The sequence below is a fragment of the Delphinapterus leucas genome, chromosome 19 (assembly GCF_059928025.1).
Source record: "Delphinapterus leucas isolate spDelLeu-1000000601 "Yukka" chromosome 19, BTC_Dleu_Yukka2, whole genome shotgun sequence".
NCBI classification, from domain to species: Eukaryota; Metazoa; Chordata; class Mammalia; order Artiodactyla; family Monodontidae; genus Delphinapterus; species Delphinapterus leucas.
Window position 1 is genome coordinate 57,474,826 of NC_143147.1, and position 19,983 is coordinate 57,494,808.

The 19,983-nt window shown below is 43.6% G+C and overlaps 1 protein-coding gene across 15 annotated transcripts in view; it reads left to right on the top strand.

The window, feature by feature from the left end:
• QTGAL (queuosine-tRNA galactosyltransferase) overlaps positions 1-19,983 on the top strand; it is a 128,824-nt gene that overhangs the window by 38,025 nt on the left and 70,816 nt on the right. For 11 of the 15 annotated variants that reach the window (XR_016389023.1, XR_016389024.1, XR_004023647.2 and 8 more), the window contains exons 6-7: positions 16,078-16,227; positions 19,435-19,500. Coding sequence is in view for 8 of the 15 variants with exons in the window: in XM_089901474.1 (XP_089757600.1) it covers positions 16,078-16,227; positions 19,435-19,500 (216 nt within the window). In the remaining 7 variants the exon portion in view is untranslated. Of the gene's footprint in view, positions 1-16,077; positions 16,232-19,434; positions 19,501-19,983 lie in introns of all 15 variants that reach the window. The other 4 variants (XR_016389025.1, XR_016389026.1, XM_089901478.1 and 1 more) reach the window with 2 other exon arrangements.

The window sequence follows — 19,983 nt, forward strand, 5'->3', positions numbered from 1 at the left end:
TACTGCCTTCTTTATTATCGTCATTGTCTGCCTTCCCTGATAGAATGCCAGCTGCACACAGGAGGGAATAGGCCCTGTTTTATCACTGATGTTTCTGAAGCACCTGGAACTTGGCAAATAGTAGGTATTAATAGATACTTGTTAAATGAATGAGTGGAGTTCGGGTTTATGTGTTCAATTTAAATGGTTCCGTTAGACTGAATTAGATACTTCTGTATACTTATCTTGGAACCCAGCCATCCTGTTGGCTGTCATTTCCATGGAGAGCAATGTTCTGAGTTTCTCAGTCTGTTTACAGATTGACTTTCAGAGCCCATCACTGTAGTGCAGCCCTTCAGAGAGTGTGCTCTTAGTAGCTGTCCTGCAAGCTGCTGCCTGGGGGCCAATAGTGCCTGTCCAGAGTGTTGGAAGGGCCTCCCGGGGTGACCTCAGTGTCACTCCTAGTCCCAGATGTGTCCAAGGATATTTGTTTTGGAGAGAAAGCAAGTCACACAAAGACCCCGATTATCTCAGAAGGTGTCTGTCAGCAGTGTTTCGGGTGAGCAGGAGGTCGACACCCATCCCCTGTGGGAAGTTGAAGTCCACAGAGACAGTCCCTCCAAGCCCAGGAGGCAAAGCAGAAAGCTCAGGGACACAGGGATTTGCCCCAGAAGAAACCCATGCAGAGTGGGGCTGGCGCCTCCCACAGGGGCCTGCGGGGCTCTGGCCTATGGCCTTCAGACAGAGGACCCACGCTGTGTGATCTGGGCACCATCATCAGGAAATAAATTCTACTTAGAAGGGGGTGTCTGTGGCCTTTCCTAAAAATGTGTTTTGCATTTGCTTATGTCGTCTTTGATTTCTTTCATCAGCATTTTGTGGTTTTTGGATACAGATCACGTACATATTTTGTTAAGTTTGCACCAACATACTTCATTTTCTTTGGAGCAGTTGTTTGTGGACATAATATCTCTAATTTCTGTGTTCGTTGTTAGTATACAGACATGTGATTATTCCGTGTGTTGATCTTGTAGAACTCACTGGTTCTAGGTTTTTAGATTAGATTCCTGAGGGTTTTCTAGGTGGACAATCACATCATCTGCAAATGGGAGCAGTTTTATTTCTTCTTCTCTCATCTGGAGGCCTTTTATTTGCCTTTCTTGCCTTATTGCTCTGGCTGGAACTTCCATGCACATGGAGCAGACATCTTCACTTCCTCCTGACCTGGGAGGAAGCAGTAGCTTTTCACGTTGTGTGTCATCCTCTGTTCCTCACTCGCTGAGAATTTTTATCGTGGACAGGTGTTGGATTTTGTTGCATGCTTTTTCTGTGTCAGTTGGAACTTATTGGTTTTTAAAATATGTTTTTTACCGAAGATTTATAAGATTTTTTCCATCTTCTTGGAATTTGGGAATTTCTCTGTGTGTGTCAGGAATCATTTCTGGAACGTGGCGAGCTCTTCCAAAGTACAGACTCAAGGTTTTTTCCAATGAGATGAATTTTTCTATATTGGCTCTTAATTTCTTTCTCTTAGCTTGTTTTCTTCTTTTGGCTTCTCGTGTTTGAATGTTGGGTCTTACAGTTTGCTCACTTCCCTTTTGATTTCTGTTTCTCTGTAACTTTGAATATTATAGTTCGACCTTCCAGTTCATTTACTCAGTTGTGGGCTGTGACCACCCCTTTCGTCTTCGCCATTGCTGTTAGAAGTTAGATGTTATGCTTTCCATTCCTCCGTGTTCTAGGACACCTTTGAGAGCTCCTCTTTTCTGTCCTTTCCTCCGGCATCTCTAGAGAGCTGCCACTTCGCTCTGTGTCCTGGGTCCTCGTAAGCGCATTAATGGTTGATTTTGTTTGTTTATGACTCTCTGCTCCCTTGGAGGCCAGGCCACACCGTCCGGGGGCTGTGGCAGCAGGCGTGCCAGGAGGTGTGGGGTCTCCACTCCTGGGACTGAGCCTTTTTATCCACGGGTGGGTGGCCTCTGCTGGGTCTGGGAGAGACCTGCTTCCAGGTGTCCTGGGTTTCTGACCTGTTCAAAACCCAGTTCTTTCCCAGCCTCAGGGGTGAAGAGAAACTTAATCGCCTGGCTACCCCTTTCCGCAGTCCTCCCGGCAGATCTGCTGACCTTCCTGGTGCGCCTGGGCACCCCAGCCCTCCCCAGGGTGTCTGCGGACCAGTAGGCTCCTGGAGCATGCATTTGGTCTTGGGGCTGCTGGCTGCTCTCCCCTCAAGCTCCTGTGCAGTTGTGGCCTTTTGCTGCCCTCTGGGCTGGCGGATGTGTTCAGTGTTGGAGGGTATCAAGCACGAGGTCTCGGCCCCGTGTTTGCAGCACTGTGGTCACCTCCCCACTCCCTCTCTCAGCAGCACCGCATCTGCTTGCCTGGCTGCAGAAGGTGGCTTAGGCCATGCTGACTGTCAGAGGGCAGCGGGAGCCTCCCTCACCACATCCAGGACAGGAGGCTCAGCCCGGGTCTTCCGTGTTCCAGGAGTGTTATCAACACACTTAGATTTGCCAAAGTCATCTTCGTTTCATGGTGGGGTCAGCTTCCTGGACTGTCCCCACTTTTCCCTCCAAGCAGGCGTTTATACCCAGTAGGTTTTATCGTCCCGTGAAGTGTGCTCCACTGAAGCCATGGAGGCTGTGAGCTCGCCCTCCCATCCACTCCTGCCGTCCGTCTTGGGTCCTGGAACAGTGTTCTGCTACAGTGCAGAGAAGCAGCACAGCACCTCCGATGGCGTCTGTGTTTAAGTTAGAAACGGGGGTGCCCACCTGGAAGATAGCCTGGCACGACAGCAGTTCCTAAGCTGGCTGCAGGAAGATCCACGTGAAGGGTGATCTCTCTAAGATATGACGCTACATGCTAGCAGGGATCTGTTGAATCCACTGGGCTTTTCTCTTGAGTTTCCCAGCTTCCAGCTGTCGGGGCTAGTGGAGGACGCGGTGCTGGGGGAACAGAGGAGGCTGCCCTTGCTGGGTGCCCGCGGGCTGCCTGCCCAGGCCCCAGAGGAGTCTCCTTCCTGACAACTGGGAGAGCTGCTCGGCCACCTGGACACGCGGGGGGAGGTCTCGCTCTCAGGCGGGACTGTCCTGGACCTTCGTGTTCCTGGCTCTTGTACACCCTGCCCTGACCCCGTTCACCTTCGGGTCTAAAAGGAAGCGTGGGACAGAGCAGGGTCCTGCCTGGGTCAGGCCTGAGTCCTCCCCATGCCATGCCCACCGCAGTCTGGCTTTTTTTCTCTGTGAGATCAGAGAAGGAACCGGCACAGAATCTGGGTGGTGGGCCGGGGAGGGGGAAGGGGGGATCTTTTAAGTAACTGATTTGCAGGTGACTGAAAAAGTGATTTCGGCCTCTTTTGCCATTAAACATTTTTTCCAAACTACTGGTAAGTTGAAGCATTGACTGATGTAGATATTAGCGGTTTGTGTTTCTATTTCCCCTCCAATTCTTCCCTGCGCGTGTGGGGAGGGGGTGGAATGTTGAGACAGCAAGAAGAGGATTGAGTGCCTCCCGCCACGTCCCTCCTGGGAGTGGAACACGAGACCACGCACTTTACTTTGAGGGTTTTTGAGAGCAAAGCATTTGACCACAGGGCATGGTGGTTACCACGAGGCTACTGAATAGTGTTATTTTCACTATATTTGGAATGGTGTACTGGCCAGTAACTTATTAAATGCAGATGTTGCCAGCCGAGTGAGGAAGTTTGTTTCTCCTGTCTCTGCATCGCATGCCACCTAATTTTTTAAAACTTTACTGAAGTATAGTTGATTTACAATGTTGTGTTAATTTCTGCTGAACAGCAAAGTGAGTCAGTTATACATATTTATATTCTTTTCCATATTCTTTTCCAGTATGGTTTATCACAGCATATTGAATATTGTTCCCTGTGGCCACCTGATTTTTATGTTTGACTTGTCAATTTTAGCATGGGATCATTCAGAAAAGAATATTGGTATCAGCTACAACTTTAGAAAACAGTTGAGAGATGTGGTGCGTTCAGATCTGGAACAGGTGGAGGCTGCTGCTTTTCCAGGCGTGTCACCTAGAAATTTCAGCTCCGCGGATAAGTACTGTTGCCCCCCAAAGCAGGAGACAAGTTGCTTGGAAGCCCCAGGAGAGGTGCAACCAGGCCGGGAGGAACCAGAGCGTGGGGCACTGGGGACCCTCCAGGTCCCTTCTCCCTGCCAGCCTCGTTGTCCCTGAGTCCTCACCCCTGTCTTATAGCTGCTGGTGGGCAGGAGGTTGTGTGTTTTCATGTGAATATGTGAATTGAGCTGAACTTCAGTTGTTTTAAAATCAAAGGTAATTTTGCCACGTTTTAAAGTTATACTTTTCCTTCTGTCTTCAACAGCGTAACATGGTAAACAAACACTCCCCCTCCCTTAAAATAAATAATTGACAGGAAATTCAAAGTTTTCTGTAGAAATTCTTTTACAGACTTTATCGACTAATTTGAGTGTGTTGATGCCACTGTGTGGTACAGGGGGGTTGGTAGGTGGCAGGGTGCTCTTAGCTGGATTCACTAAGAAGCTGTGTTGCAGACTTCCAGTCCTGAAAGCCCGGAGGTTTGTTGCCTGCAGGGGCCACGCTGGGAGCAGCAGTCAGGATGGCCAGCCCTGCCTGCCTCTCCTTCTCCGAACACACCACTCACTTTCCTTTCTGCTCTCCCCCACCTTTTCTTTCCTGAGAAAAAAATTATGGGCTTATGTTTTAGGCCCAAGGCCTGGAGGGTATCAGCTGGCTCAGGAACAGGGCCATGTGATTTTAGTGGTGGCTCTTCCCAAGGAGGCTCAAGAAACAGGTGATGACCTTAATTTAATGAGGTGGAGGAATGGGCGACCCCTTACTTGATGGCAGCTGCCAATCGGTAAATATCCATGTGTGTAGACTCCTCTACTCCTGTTCTTTTTTTTTTTCTGCGGTACGCGGGCCTCTCACTGTTGTGGCCTCTCCCGTTGCGGAGCACAGGCTCCGGACGCGCAGGCTCAGTGGCCATGGCTCACGGGCCCAGCTGCTCTGCGGCATGTGGGATCTTCCCGGACCGGGGCACGAACCCATGTCCCCTGCATCGGCAGGCGGACTCTCAACCACTGCGCCACCAGGGAAGCCCTACTCCGGTTCTTTGAAAGAAGAAATAGTCCTTATTCTTAACACTCATGTTCAGAAAGATTTTCCTTGAACAGAGGAAAGAAGAAAATAGTTGAAGACAGACCTGAGACGTCTCGGCACCGTAGCTACTCACACTCCCTCGAGGCCAGTCCCTCGGCACGCCACACGCTCTTGTTTTTGTCAGCACCATAACCTGTTGTGCCTGGAAAGCTCTGCTCTTGCTAAGTGCCACTAAACTTGATTTTTTTAAAAAAATGATGCCTCAGACAGTAGTGAGCTTTTGAGATATTTTTTATTTGTACAGAGTGCTTTCATTTTAAGGCTTAGGAAAGGGGGATGACCCGGGTGTTTGCTCAGCTGCTCCTTCCCAGCACTGGTTCCGAAACTGCTGGCCAGGGAGAGAGCTTGCTGGAGACGGAGATTGGGGGCCCGCTGCTGCAGGCACTCACACTCCCGGGCTCCCCGACAGACTCAGCTTTAATGAGCTCCAAAGTGGTTCTTTGGCGGCCAGCGTGGGCTGTGTGGGCCTTGGGTGGCCTCCACCTAAGAACTTGCATTTTCCCACGTTCTGGTTCTCAGGTAGGTCAGTGCTGGACCGTGTTGTCCCAGGTACTCCATCCATGGTGTTCTCGAGGTCCTAGCGGTCATCTTGTCCATTGCGGAATCTGACTCTTACTGCTCATTTTGCTGTCCCTCTCTGTCTTACCAAACTGCGGGGGCTGTGAGAGCAGAGGGCTCTGTCTCCTGCACAGGGTGTCCTGGGCCCCGGTGGGCACTACGTCGGAGCTGCCTGCCCTGCAGAGCCCACAGCCAGGGTGGGCTTGCAGAGAAGAGGAGGCAGAATTGTAAGGAAAGATGGTGTGGATTCCACCCCGGAGAGGGCGCGGTTCACTCTGCATGCATGTGCTCCGGGTGGACCCCAGTCCGGCTCAGGACCAGAACCAGGACCAGGGCCAGTGCCGGGCGTGTCCTCCCACCGAGACTCCCTCCGCCCCCCTTCCTGCCAATCTCTTGCTGGTGGGAGGGAATTCTTGTCTTCTCTCCTAACTGAAGGTAATTCCTTCCTCCACTCCCCCAGGACAGAGCAAGTGGCAGGGTCGGGGCTCCAGGAAGAAAGGGGTGGAGCTGGGGCAGAGCAAGAAGCAGTGGTGGGGCGTTGGCAGCACTTGGGTTCTGGGTTCTGTGGGAAGTGCTGTCAGCAGAGGAAAATGCACGACTTGAATTTGTGCGTATATGGTAAAATTGCACGTTTGATTCTAAGTTATTTTTGTATTCTTCTTATGCTATAATTATAGCTGTAGAAAAATTATATATGTGTATAGATAGGGACTAGAAGGGAACTTAGAACGGTGAAAATAGCACGTTCTGAGGACGATGATGTCGTGTAATGTATAATACTGAACATTTCTGGTATTTCTGCTATGGAGCTTGTTCAGTAAACCCAGAATTATAATATTTTCAAAAAGCATCATGGAGTGAAGTCAGATTAAGTTTTTTCTAAATACTGAGTTTACTTTATTAGAGACATTATACTTTAAAAATCCACTTGACTGGGATATCACTTACATATAATAAAGTACACTTATTTAAGTGTACACTCAATGAGTTTGAGAAATGTATAAAAACCATCTCAGTCAAGTTTAGAACGTTTCCATTGCCCCAAACGGTTTCCACATGCCTCTTTACAATCATTCCCCCACTCCCTGAAGCAACTACACGTGTAATTTCTTTAGGTTAGTAATCTAATTATCTGTTCTTTCGACAGACTAGATTTTCCCCGTGTTCTAGAACCTCACATAAATGGAATCGTACAGTATATATTCTTGTGGTTGGCTTCTTTTGCTCATCGTATGTTTTTGAGATTTACCCGTGTTGTTGCTTATACCAGTAACTCAGTTTTTTTATTGCTGAGTAGTGTACTCAAATGCGTGGATAAACCGAAACTGTGTATTTATATAGCCATCCGTTGATGGACATTTGGATTGCTTTCCAGGATTTGGCTATTATGAGTAAAGATGCTGTGAAAATTTGTGTACAAGTCTTACCACGGACATTTGTGTTCGTTTCTCATGGGTAAATATCTAGAGATAGAACTGCTGGGTGCTATAATACATGTACATTTAACTTTGTGAGAAACTTCAAAACTGTCTTGCAAAGAGACTGAGCCATTTTACACTCCCCCCCAGCAATTTGCGAGAGTTCCAGTAGTTTTGTATTGTTACAACACTTGGAATCATCTTTTAAATTTGAGCCTTTCTAGTGTGCATGTAGTTCTATCTCATTGTTTTAGCTTGCATTTCCCTGATGACTAAATATGTCGAACATTTATTCAGGTGCTCAGTGATCATGCGTATATCTTCCTGTGTGAAGTGTCCGTTCAAATCTTTTGACTATTGTTTTTATTAAGTTCTTTGTCTTAGTATTGAGTTTTTAGATATAAAAACTAAATTCTGTATGTAAGTTCTTTCTCCCAGTTTAGTTTGCCTGTTTATCTTCTTAATTTCCTAAAACCACCTTTTGATGAACAGAAGTTGTTAATTGTTATAAAGTCCATTTTCCAGTTTTTCCTTTTAAGAATTAGGCTTTCTGTGTCCCATCTAAGAACCTACGAAATTGTTTTCTACCCCAAGACTTTCTTATCTGTTTTCTCCTAGAAGTTTTATAGTTTTATCTTACACATTTAGATCTGTTATCTATTTTTAAGTTAATTTGAGGGTATGATGTAAAGTAGGGATTGAGGATCATTTTTTCCCCTATGATAACTGGTTGTTACTATCCTTTCCCTATTGAATTACCTTGGCACTTTTGTTGAAAATCAGTGACTGAAAGAAATATAGATCCATTTCATTTCTGGACTCTCTGTTCTGTTCCATTGTTCTTTTTATCTATCTTTATACCAAATCCATACTGTCTTGATTACTGTAGCAGCTGTAGTGATAAAGCTACAATGTCGTTTTATTGAAAAAATCAGGTATTATAAGTCCTCCAACTTTGTTCTTCCTTTTCAAAATTGTTTTCACATCTGTTTAGGTCTTTTGGATTTCTGCAAAAGTTTAGAATCAGCTTGTCAAGCCTGCTTGGATTTTTATTGGAATTGAATTGAATTTATAGTTCTGTTTGGGAATCTTAATGTTGAATCTTCTAATACATAAACATGATGTACCTCTCAATTTATTTGGGCCTTCTTAAATTTCTGTTGGAAATGTTTTGTAGTTTTTAGTATACAGGTCTTACATAAATTTAACAAAATACTTCCCAAGTATTTTATGAGTTTTGGTGTTATTGAAAATGGTATTAACAAGTCGTCTCCCAGTTTTATAGTTGTATTGCTATAAATATACTAAATTACCTTATTAGTTCTAGTTTTGTTTTGTCTTGTTTTTGTTTTTTGGTGTAAGAACTCACTATGAAGTGACCACGGCACGTGTGAGTAAAGACTGCCCCTTTCTCTCTGGTCCGTGTGCCTTTATTCCTTATTCTTGGCCCATTATCCTGGCTGGGACAACTGCCCCACCCCCCCCATGCAACACTGAATAGAAGTGGTTCTGGTGACAGTCCTTGTCACGTTCAGATTTTTATTTGTTTCATCATTTACAGTACATTAAGTTTACTGTAAAATTTACAGTAAATTAAATTGTATGGAGCAGAAGTCGCTCCTTTTCATTGCTGTTTAATATTCCACGATATGAATATGCCCAGTTTATCCATCCTGCCATTTGGACATTTGGGTGTTTGAGCAATGCTGCCAAGAAATCCTTGTGCATATATCTTGGTGCACACACACAAATGCACATGTAGGGGTGGAACTGGGATGTCTCTGTGTACCCGTGTTCAGTGGATGCTGCCGGGTTCCCACAGTGGCTGGTCAGTTTGTGCTCCCTCCAGTGTACAGGCATCCTGGCTGATTTGTATCCTTCCTCACAGATCTGCATGCTGTCTTTTTTTTTTTTTTTTTTTTGCGGTACACGGGCCTCTCACCGTTGTGGCCTCTCCCGTTGCGGAGCACAGGCTCCGGGTGCGCAGCCTCAGCGGCCATGGCTCACGGGCCCAGCCGCTCCGCGGCATGTGGGATCTTCCCAGACCAGGACATGAACCCGCGTCTCCTGTATCGGCAGGCGGACTCTCAACCACTGCGCCACCAGGGAAGCCCTCTGCATGCTGTCTTTAGCCCAGCGTGAATGTGCGTATGGCCTGCTTCTGGCCTGTGTGTTCTGTCCAGTTGGGTTATTGATCTGTCCTCTTGTCTGCCGGTACCACAGTGTAGCTTTAGAGAACATACTGTAATTTGATGTTATATGTTTTCTTGTTCATCTACCTAATATTTTGGGCTGTTTTTTAAAAATCTTTTTGCATTTTTATATAAATGTCAGAGTAATTTTGTTAATTTTCACAAAATCCCCTCTGAGGATTTTGACTGGAATTATATTGAATCTATAGATCAATTAGGTGAGAACTAACTTCTTTACGATATTGAGTCTTCCTAACAATGAAAATATGTTCGTTGATTTCTTTAGGTCTTCTTTAATTTACCTCAGTAGGCATGAGTAGTTTTCATAGCAGAGGGCTTACAAGTCCTTTGTTAAATTAATACCTTGGTATTTGATTTTTTAAAAAACATTTTTATCAGCTCTACTGAGATGTAATTCACATAAAAATCCACCCATTTAAAGTGTACAATCCAGTGGTTTTCAGTATATTCATGATGTTGTGCAACCATCACCACAGTCTAATTTTAGACCTTTTCCATCAGCACAAAATTAAACCCCATACCTATTAGTAATCACCCCCTCATTCCCCCAGCTCCTAGCCATGGGCAACCACTAAGCTCTTTTCTGTCTCTATGGATTTGCCTGTTCTGGACTTTTCATATACATGGAGTCTACACTGTGTGGTCTCTGTGACTGGCTTCTTTTACTTAGCGTGATGTTTTCAAAGTTCATCATGTTATAGCGTGTGTCAGGACTTCCTTTCTCTTTACTGTTGCGTAATAGTCCATCTTATGAATATACTTTTTTTGGTCTGTTTACTAGTTGATGAACATTTGGGTTATTTCCACTTTTTGACTATTATAAATAATGCTGCTATAAACATTCCTGTACAAGTTTTTGTGTGGATAGATGTTTTCAGTTCCACCTAGGAGTGGAATTGCTGGATCACATGGTAACTCTGATTTTAACATTTTGAGGAACTGCCAAAATGTTTTCCAGAGTGACTATACCATTTTACATTCTCACCAAAGAGTTATTTGATCTTTTTTGATACTATTGTAAGAGGCATCATTTTAAAAAATTTTGTACATATAAAGAAATTATTTATTGATCTTGTATCCAGAAAGCTTATTATTATTTTTTATAAATGCCATCTATTCTCTTTATTAATCTTTTTTTTTTTTTTTTGGTGCATTGGGTCTTTGTTGCTGCGCACGGGCTTTCTCTAGTTGCGGCAAGCGGGAGCTCCTCTTCGTTGTGGTGCACGGGCTTCTCACTGCGGTGGCTTCTCTTGTTGCAGAGCACGGGCTCTAGGTGCGCGGGCTTCAGTAGTTGTGGCTCACGGGCTCTAGAGCGCAGGCTGAGTAGCTGTGGCGCACGGGCTTAGTTGCTCAGCAGCATGTGGGATCTTCCCAGAACAGGGCTCGAACCCGTGTCCCCTGCATTGGCAGGCGGATTCTTAACCACTGTGCCACCAGGGAAGCCCCCAGAAACCTTATTAAATTCATTTTTAATTCTAATATTTCTCTGTTGATTATTTTGGGTTCTTTATGTAAGCAATCATTTTTTCTCTTTCTAGTAAGCCTTGTATCTTTTATTCTTTTTTTTTGGGACTCAAGTCTCCAGTGAATTCTTAAATAGAAACCATGATAATGGGCATTCTTGTTTCCTTCACAGTCGCAAAGAGAGCACTGAAACCTTTCACTGTTAATTAAGTACAATATGTTGTTTACTGTAGATTTTTTTCGTATATAGCCTTAATAAGTTCTCTCCAAAAGCTGAAGAAATATAGGATGCCCTGAGACAGAGAAAGGGTACTGGGATTGGGTGGAAATGCTTCAGAAAAGTGTCATTTCTGTTCTCCTCCATTTTAACTGCTCTCCCCCCGCTGTGAGCTCCATCCCTCTGCAGTTGTCACTCACAGGACTTCCATTTAGGATCTCTCCTTCGATTGAATGCCAGTAACACTCACCTCTGCAATAGAATGAAAGATCTTCAGTGTCGGGAAGGATGTTGTGTCTTCAGGGTGGCACTGGTTACTGCTAGATATAGAACTTGTAAATATTTTCTCCCAGTTTGTGGTGGCCTTTTTACTTTCTTGATAAATTTATACCTAAATTAAAACACAAAATTTTTAACTTTTGAAGAAGCCCAATTTGTCAAATTTTTCTTTTCATCATTTGTGCCTTTGTTTTCATATCTAAGAATTCTTTGCTTAATTCAAAGTAACCAATATTTGCTCCAAGTTTTTTTACCTAAGATTTTTAAATTTTAGCTCTTATATTTAGGTCTGTGATCTATTTTGAGTTAATTTTTGTGTGTGATGAGGGTCTGCATTTACTTTTTCCCTGTGGTGATCCACTTGTCCTAGCAGTTTGTTGAAAAGACTATCCTTTTCCCATTGGACTGCCTTGAATCAACCATAATTGCAAAAGTTATTTCTCTGTTGTCAGTTATGTTCTACTGATCTCTATATTTATCTTTTTTGTTTGTTAGTTTGTTTGCGGTACGCGGGCCTCTCACTGTTGTGGCCCCTTCTGTTGCGGAGCACAGGCTCCGGACGCGCAGGCTCAGCGGCCATGGCTCACGGGCCCAGCCACTCCACAGAAATTTGGGGAAAATTGCTTTGCTGAAGAATTGAGTCTTCCAGTCCATCAATATGGGATGTCTACCTGTTCATTTAGGTCTTTAACTTCTTTCAGCAATGTTTTGTAATTTTCACCATACAAGTCTTGTACTTCCTTTGTTAAATTTATACCTCAATATTTCGTTCTTTTGATGCTATTGTGAATGTAAAATTTTCTGAATTTTATTTCAGATTCTTCAATGCCAGTATATAGAAATACCATTGATTTTTGTATCTTGATCTTATATTATGTGACCTTGCTGAAACTAATTCCGGTAGTTTTTTGGTGGATTCCTTAGGGTTTTCTAAATACAAGATCATGTTGTCTGCAAACTGAGGCAGTTTCTTCCTGTCTGATCTGGATGCCTGTTACTTCCCTTTCTTGCCTGATTGCACTGACCAGAACTGCAGTGCTCTACAGCAGTCACAAGAGCAGATATCGTCCCTGTTTCCAACCTCAGGGAAAGCATTCCATCACCCACCATTAGGATGTAGCTGTAGGGGTTTTGTAGATGCTTTTTATTGGGCTGGGGAAGTTCCTTTCCGTTCCTACTTTGTTGAGAATTTTTATCATGAATGACCATTAGATTTTGTGAAATGCTTTTTCTGTGCTTACGGAGATCGTCATGTAGTGATTGTTCTTCTTTCTTTCGGTATGATCTATGACATTAATTGGCTTTCAGATGGTAAAGCAACCTTGTATTTCTGGGATAGATCCCACCTGGTTATAGTATATAATCCTTTTTATACATTGCTGGATTTGGTTTGCTTATTTTGTCAAAGACTTTTTCATCTATATCCATGTGGGATATTGTTCTTTAGTTTTCTTTCCTTGTGATGTCATTTTCTGGCTTTGGTATCGGGTAATATGAGCCTCAGAGAATGAGTTGGCTGCCTCTTCCTTTTTCTGGGAGACTTTGTAAGGGTGGGATGTTCTTTATTCTTTGAATGTTTGGTAGAATTCACCATCTGAGCTTGGACTTTTTTGTTTCGAGATTTTAAATTACTAGTTTTTTTTTTTTTTGGCTTTTTATAGATCTATTTAGATTTTATATTTTTTCAGTCAATTTTAGTAATTCATGTCTTTCTAGGAATTCGTTCATTTCATCTAAATTATCTAAATTGTTGGCATGCAGTTACTTGTAGTCCTTTCAGCTTTTATGAGGTAAGAACTGCTGTCTCCTTTTTCACTCCTGAATTTAGTTATGTGTCTTCTCTTTTTCTTGGTCTGTCTAGCTCAGGAGTCCACAGAGGACAGCTCACAGGCCAAACCCACTGGCAGCCACTGTTTGTGTATAGCCTCTAAGCTAAAAATGGTCTTTTTATTTTTAAAGTGTTGTAAAAACAAAACAAAACCAAAAAATACAAAGAATATTGACAGAAACCGTATGTGGCAGCAAAAGCTAAAATATTTACTATCTGGCCCTTCATAGAAAAAGTTTATTCATCTCCAGTCTAGCTAAAGATTTGTTAAATTTCTTGGTGTTTTTTAAAAAAAAAACAGCCATTATTTTAATTGATTTTCTTTTTTTCTACTTCGTTGATTTCTGCTCTAATCGTTATTTTCCTTTGCTTACTTTTGGTTGAGTTTGCTTCTTTTTTGGTGGTTGGCTCCTAAGATCTTTCTTTGTTAATATAGGCATTAACAGCTATAACATTTTCTCCAAGAATTGCTATAGCTATTTTGTGTCATGTCATGTTTTCATTTTCATTCACCTCATAGTCTTTTCTAATTTTCCTTGTGATTTCTTCTTTAACCCATTGGCCATGTAGAAGTACATTGTTTATAGCCACACATTGGTGGTAGATTTCCCCCAATCCTGCCATTTTTGAATTCTAACAATTTTGTTGTGGTGAGAGAACACACTTTATATGCTTTTAGATCTTTAACATTTTCTGATCCCTGTTTTGTGGTCTAGTATGCAGTCTGTTGTTATTGGGTGGGCGTTCCATAGTTAGATGTCAGTAGGTTGATGTTGTTGGGTGGGTGTCCACAGAGAGAAGTCAGCAGGCTGGTATTGTTGGTTGATGGTGCAGTATTTTGTCAAGTTATTCTGTCCATTCTTGATGGTGGGGTATTGAAGTCTCCAACTCTGATTGTTGAATTGTCTGTTTCTCTCTTCAATTCTGTTCATTTTTGTTTCCGTTTTTTCACTGCTGTTAGGTACATGAATATTTATAATCGTTATATCTTTCTGATGGATTGACCATTCTGTCAATGTTTAATGTCCCTCTTTGTTTCTATTAAAGTTCTTTGTTTTAAAGTCTGTTTTGCGAAATTGAGTTATTTGTAGTGAGGTGGATGGACTTAGAGTCTGTCATACAGAGTAAAGTAAGTCAGAAAGAGAAAAACAAATACCGTATGCTAACACATATATATGGAACCTAAAAAAAAAGAAAAAAAAAAGGTACTGATGAACCTAGGGACAGGAATAAAGACGCAGACGTAGGGAATGGACTTGAGGACATGGAGAGGGGGGAAGGGTAAGCTGGGGTGAAGTGAGAGAGTGGCATTGACATATATACACTACCAAATGGAAAATAGATAGCTAGTGGGAAGCAGCCACATAGCACAGGGAGATCAGCTCGGTGCTTTGTGACCACCTAGAAGGGTGGGATAGAGAGAGAGGGTGGGAGAGAGGCACAAGAGGGAGGGGGATATGGGGGTATATGTATACATATGGCTGATTCACTTTGTTATATAGCAGAAACTAACACAACACTGTAAAGCAATTATACTCTAATAAAGATGTTAAAAAATAAAATAAAAGTCTGTTTTGCCCCGTATTAGTGTAACTACTTCATCTCCCTTATGGTTATAGTTTGCTTGGTGTATCTTTTTACATCCTTTCACTTTCAGTGTATTTGTGTCTTTGAACCTGAATTTTGCCTCTTATAAATAGCATATAGGTAGAACTTGTTTTGTGTTTTATTTTTTAAATTGCAGTTTGACAACTTTTATCTTTGATTAGAATTTTGAATTTATTCACATATTTAAGTTTTTTACGATTGGATTTATGCCTGCCATTTTGCTATTTATTTTCTATGACATATTATTTTTGTTCCTCTGTTCTTTGTTTACTGCTTCCCTTTTTAAAAAATTAAATATTTTCTAGTGTACTGTTTATAATAAATTATTGATTGTTAACTCTTTTTGAATTATTTTCTTAATGGTTGCTCTGGGAAGTCTTTTATTATCTGTTCTTTCATGTGTTTTTACTTATGTGCCCAGTTATCTTTGTGTACTGGTCATTGTATTTGAATACTTCTCTGTGGAGTTAATTTGAGGCCTTGAATGGAAGTTCTTTCCCTCAGAGGTTTTCCTTTGCTTCTTCCAGGTGCCTGGGAGAACCACCATCCTGGAACCCTTGTTATCCAGTCTTGAGGCTCCCAGGCCCTGTTAGGCTACGTGTCTCACACACCTCTTACCTTGAGGAGGTGACCTGCCATGGCCTGAGCTACGAAGTGCTGTCATTGAATAGCAGTCCCACCCCCACCCCGCCGAGTCTTGAGCAGACACTTGGCTCTGATTTCCATTCCCTGCAGCCTCGCAGGGTTACCAGAACCATCGGTCGGAATTTCAGCTGTTTCTTGTAGATCAGTGAGGACTTGAGGGTACAAGTGGCTTGTTTCCTCTCTCGGCTAATGCTTCTCAGAGATTTGGGCCCAGTAGTTCCCCACAATCTTGTTAACTCTATGTTTAAGACTCTTTCAATACCTTTTACAACTTTCTTAGTTGAACAGAGCGGGATTATTTGTGTGCCATTAGCCTGTCATTCCTGCAAGTGGATTTGGAGGCATTTTGACCCGCCTGTGGGTCCTGCCCTGCCCTGTACAAGCCAAGTAGCAAAATCACGGGCAGACAACTTCTCTCGAGCTTACTTACTTCCCCTAAGTATCTCAGAGTTTGGGAAAACGTAGGTAGGTCACGTATGTGAGTCCCTTGACACCGTGCCTTGGAAATAGGCTCTCAGTGTGTGGGTTGGGTTTGCTCTGTTCTCTTCCCTGTGCTTCAGGATCCTCTGTTTGGAGTGTGGGTCCTGAGGCTGAGGTTTGACCAGGGAATTTCTATCTTTGTCTTCAAATACTATTTGTCTAAATGTCAAGCATAAGAAGACTTAACAAAAACAAAAAAATCAACTTTGCTTTCTTCCACAGAAGATCTTCTTGGCTGTAGACTATTATTTCCTTCATTTGCAAGTGGTCCGTCCTGCCCCTCACCCATCCTGGGCGTTGGTCATCCCTGGGAGTCCACAGACTCGGTCCCTCAGGACCACCCTCCACTCAGAAGCTGCAGAACTCAAAGATGCAGGTTTCTTTTAACTCTGAAATTCTTTGGCTAGATTAGTTTTTCTCTACCCAATATTTTTATGGTCAGAAAGGAAACAGTGTTTCATCTTGAATTAGTGTTATTTTTTATAATACATTAAAATTCTTTTCCCTTGGCTGCCAAGAACATTTCTTACCTGGTTATCATGGTGGAATCCTGCACACTTTAGGCAAATAAATATGGAGGTTTTGAACCCTCCCTCCTGTAGTAAGGATAGTCCATCTGCAGATACACCTTGGGATCAGGACATGCAGACTCTGGGCTTTTGCAGTTCATGCTTGATGACCCTTTGTATCCATCCTTTAGGCCCCCCTCCTATTTGCATTTCAGATACCAGCTGACTTTTATTAAAACCAGCTCCTGGTATGGGGTACCAGCTGTGAGCACAGTGACCTTGACCAGGGCAGGCCCCTCCCTGGGACGGGCGCTGATAGGCATGGCCTCCGGTGAAAGGTGGTGGGATCACAGCCCACGAGCAGAAACACATCTGGGCTTGTTATTAAAATATCACATCACTTTTCATGTATAATAAAGATCTTTTCATGCTTCCATCTTTCAGCAACTTTTTCCTCTTTCAAAATGGTCTTGGGAGAACAAGGAGCTTATCTATAATCCGCAGAGTCACTGTGCAGCTGAGACAGTCTGTTACTCTGTTACGCTATCACTTTGCAGTGTGTTCGTCCTTGACCTTCTCAGCTGATGGTCAGGGGTGTGTTAAATGTCTTCTGTATTCTCCTCATACTTGCAGATGTTCACTTTATTCAGACACCCAGCAGCAGAGGTGATTCCGGTAAACGAGGTGATGGAAGACTATATTAGAATGTTCTTGAGAGCTAAGACTTTCTGGACAGTTTTGCTTTTTGCGTACGTAGATCCTTGAACTGTAATACTGGACCCTCCGTTGATCCTGTGTTCAAATTTTAACCCTGACATGTAATTGCTATGAGATTTTGGATGAGTTCCGTAGCGATTCCAAACCTTGGTTTCCTTGGCTACAAAATGGGGATAATATTAGCTGCTCTGTCTCCCAACTATAGAAGATTGTGATAAATATCAAAAAAAAAGTGTTGTGTTTTGTAAGTGGTGAGGTGGATTGAAAATACAATTCAGTCCTGAGAAGACGCTTCATTTGTTCTACAAATATTTTTTAAGTCCAGCCAAATACAGGAGCTGAGCTGGTCCACACAAGATGCCCCATCCCAGTGGACATCTTGGTGCCACTGAATAAGTGTGGGAATTAGAGGCCAGAAGGCTTGTGGTGTGGTTCCTGGGGTGCTTGCCTGGGTTTGGAGGAAGTGGGGCTTGCATGTGTGGTGGTGCCACTGCACAGCGTCCTGGAGGAGGTCACGCTGTGAGCAGAGACTAAACCTAACCCTGACCCCGACTGTGGCTTCCTCTACTCTCCCCACTTTCTCTTTGAAATACTGGCCTGGTCCTGTGCAGACTTGTGCACCTTCCCACACGTAACCAGGAGTCGGGACTGGTTTAGGAAACCTCAGAACTTTGTAGGATTCTGCGTGAGGCCACCAGACACAGGGCCGTTTTTCAAGAGTTTGATCAATAGACCTTCCCTTTCAGGGAAATTTCCCTGCTTTTGTCTCTGCCCTGCTGCCTTGCTATACCCTTTGTGGGAGAGAAATAGGCTAAACTCTAGCATAACTTCTTTTTATCCTCCTCATATCACCCACCCTTTTCTGCTTCAATTTTCCTTGTTTTCCTTTTTAAGATTCCCAGCTGTGGCTGACCATGCACATGCCTGCAAGCATGTTCCTGATGGGAGCCAGGGAAGGATTCAGGCCTGGAATAGCCGACTTCTCTGCTCCTGTTCTGACAGCTTCCTCCCTGCATTTCTGTTCCCACCTTCACACCTGCTTCCTGCCTGCTGGGGGTGCTGCTGTGCCTGGAGGGGCCCCTGCCCTGCCTGTGCCCCTCCTTCTCCCCCCCTTGCCCCCTCCTTCTCCCCCTCCCCTCCTCCCCACCCTCTCCCCCTCCTCCCCCTCCCCTCCTCCCCCTCCCCTCCTCCCCCTCCCCTCCTCCCCCTCCCCTCCTCCCCCTCCTCCCCATCCCCTCTTCCCCTCCCCCTCCCCCCTCCTCTTTCAGCACCTCCCTCCCCACCTCCTCACATTAGCCACAGGCTTCCTCTCAGCTTACTTCATCCACAGCTCGTTTGATTAGCACAATGCTCATGAGGCCATTTTGCAGAAATAAGAGATACAAATACAGCTCTTTTAGTTTATCTTATTGCTCAGTTTAAAGATAAATATCCTCCCAATGACATAGTGGGCATATTTGTACCTTTAAATAAAACACTGAAATCTTTTTGATTTTTTATCAATTTAAAGCACTTTTTTAAGTTGTGAGATGGAACGTACCTATAGAAAAATACACAGAACATACATGTACACTTTAAAGATTAATTAGGAGGTAAATACATGTGTAACTACGACTCAGTCAGGAAGTACTGCATTGCTAATACCTTAGAGGTACACCCTGACTCCCTCCCCACAAAGTCATCACTATTCTGACTTTGGGATTATAATTTTCTTGCTTTTCTTTATGATAGTTCGTATTAAGTGTATATTTCTTAAATAATCCGGTTAGTTTTGCTTGATTTTGAGTTTTAAATAAACGGAATAATACTATGTATATTCTTTTGTCTTGCCTCTTTCACTGAGCATTATGTCTGTGCAATTCATTTATGTTGTGTGTAGCTGTTGTTTAATTTCACACTTGAATGGTATTTGACTGTAGAAATGCGCACAATTTATTTATCTGTGCTGGTATCTGTGAACATCGGGCTGTTCCCCGATTTGAATGACGCTGTGGTGAACGTTCTGTACATCTCTTCTGGTACATACGTGTAAGACTTTTTCTGCCCATGTGGTGAAGTTATTAGGTCTTAGGGATCTGAGTCTCCACCTTTCTGGACGTGCCCCACTCTCTTCCCCAGGTCCTCATCCCTGCCAGCCGTGTGAGTTCTGGCCGGAATTGTCCAATTTCCCGCGTGTCCTACACTGCAGCCTGGGTACTCACGTTTCCCGGTCGACTGACAGGGTCATGGACTGCTGGGAAGCATCTGAACTGCCTTTTCTGGTCTCTTGCCTACTTTGCTGTCGGGCTGTCTGTCTTCTTGCTTGTTGGTCAGAGTTGCTTCCAGGGAGTTTAAAATGTGTTCTCTCCTGCAGGACGACGTGATGATGCCTCAGAGGGTGAGGCTGCAACACGCAGCTGCTGTGCGACACCCAACAAGTGTGAGTACGGATGTTTCTGCATGTTTCTGCTGCATTGTTACACCTTTTGGTAGAACTGCCATTACAGCTTTTTAGATTAAGATTCTTCCTTAGGATAGGAAGAGTCAGTTTGTAATCAGACTGCCCCCTTGGAGAATGATGTGTGCCTGGTGTGTCTGCGCACTCAAGGGTGTTTTCCTTTGAAGGAAAATGTGCTTCTTGTTTTGGGTAGCACTGGTTACTTTCAAATGGGTCCAAAGTATTTTTTTGGTTTGGTTTAGTTTAGTTTGGTTTTATCAGCATTTGAGAAGCTGTGTACCTTGGACATGAAAACACAGGTTGAGAGCTGTAGGATATATCAGTTAAAAAAAAAAAATTCCATTAGCTACATAACCTCAGACTACGTTCTCATCTTTCGAATGGCTTCCCCTTTGGCCCCCATGAGCCAGGCTCTCCAGGACCCGTCGTCCTTGGCATTCACTGGGTGAGAGCTCACTTCCCCCC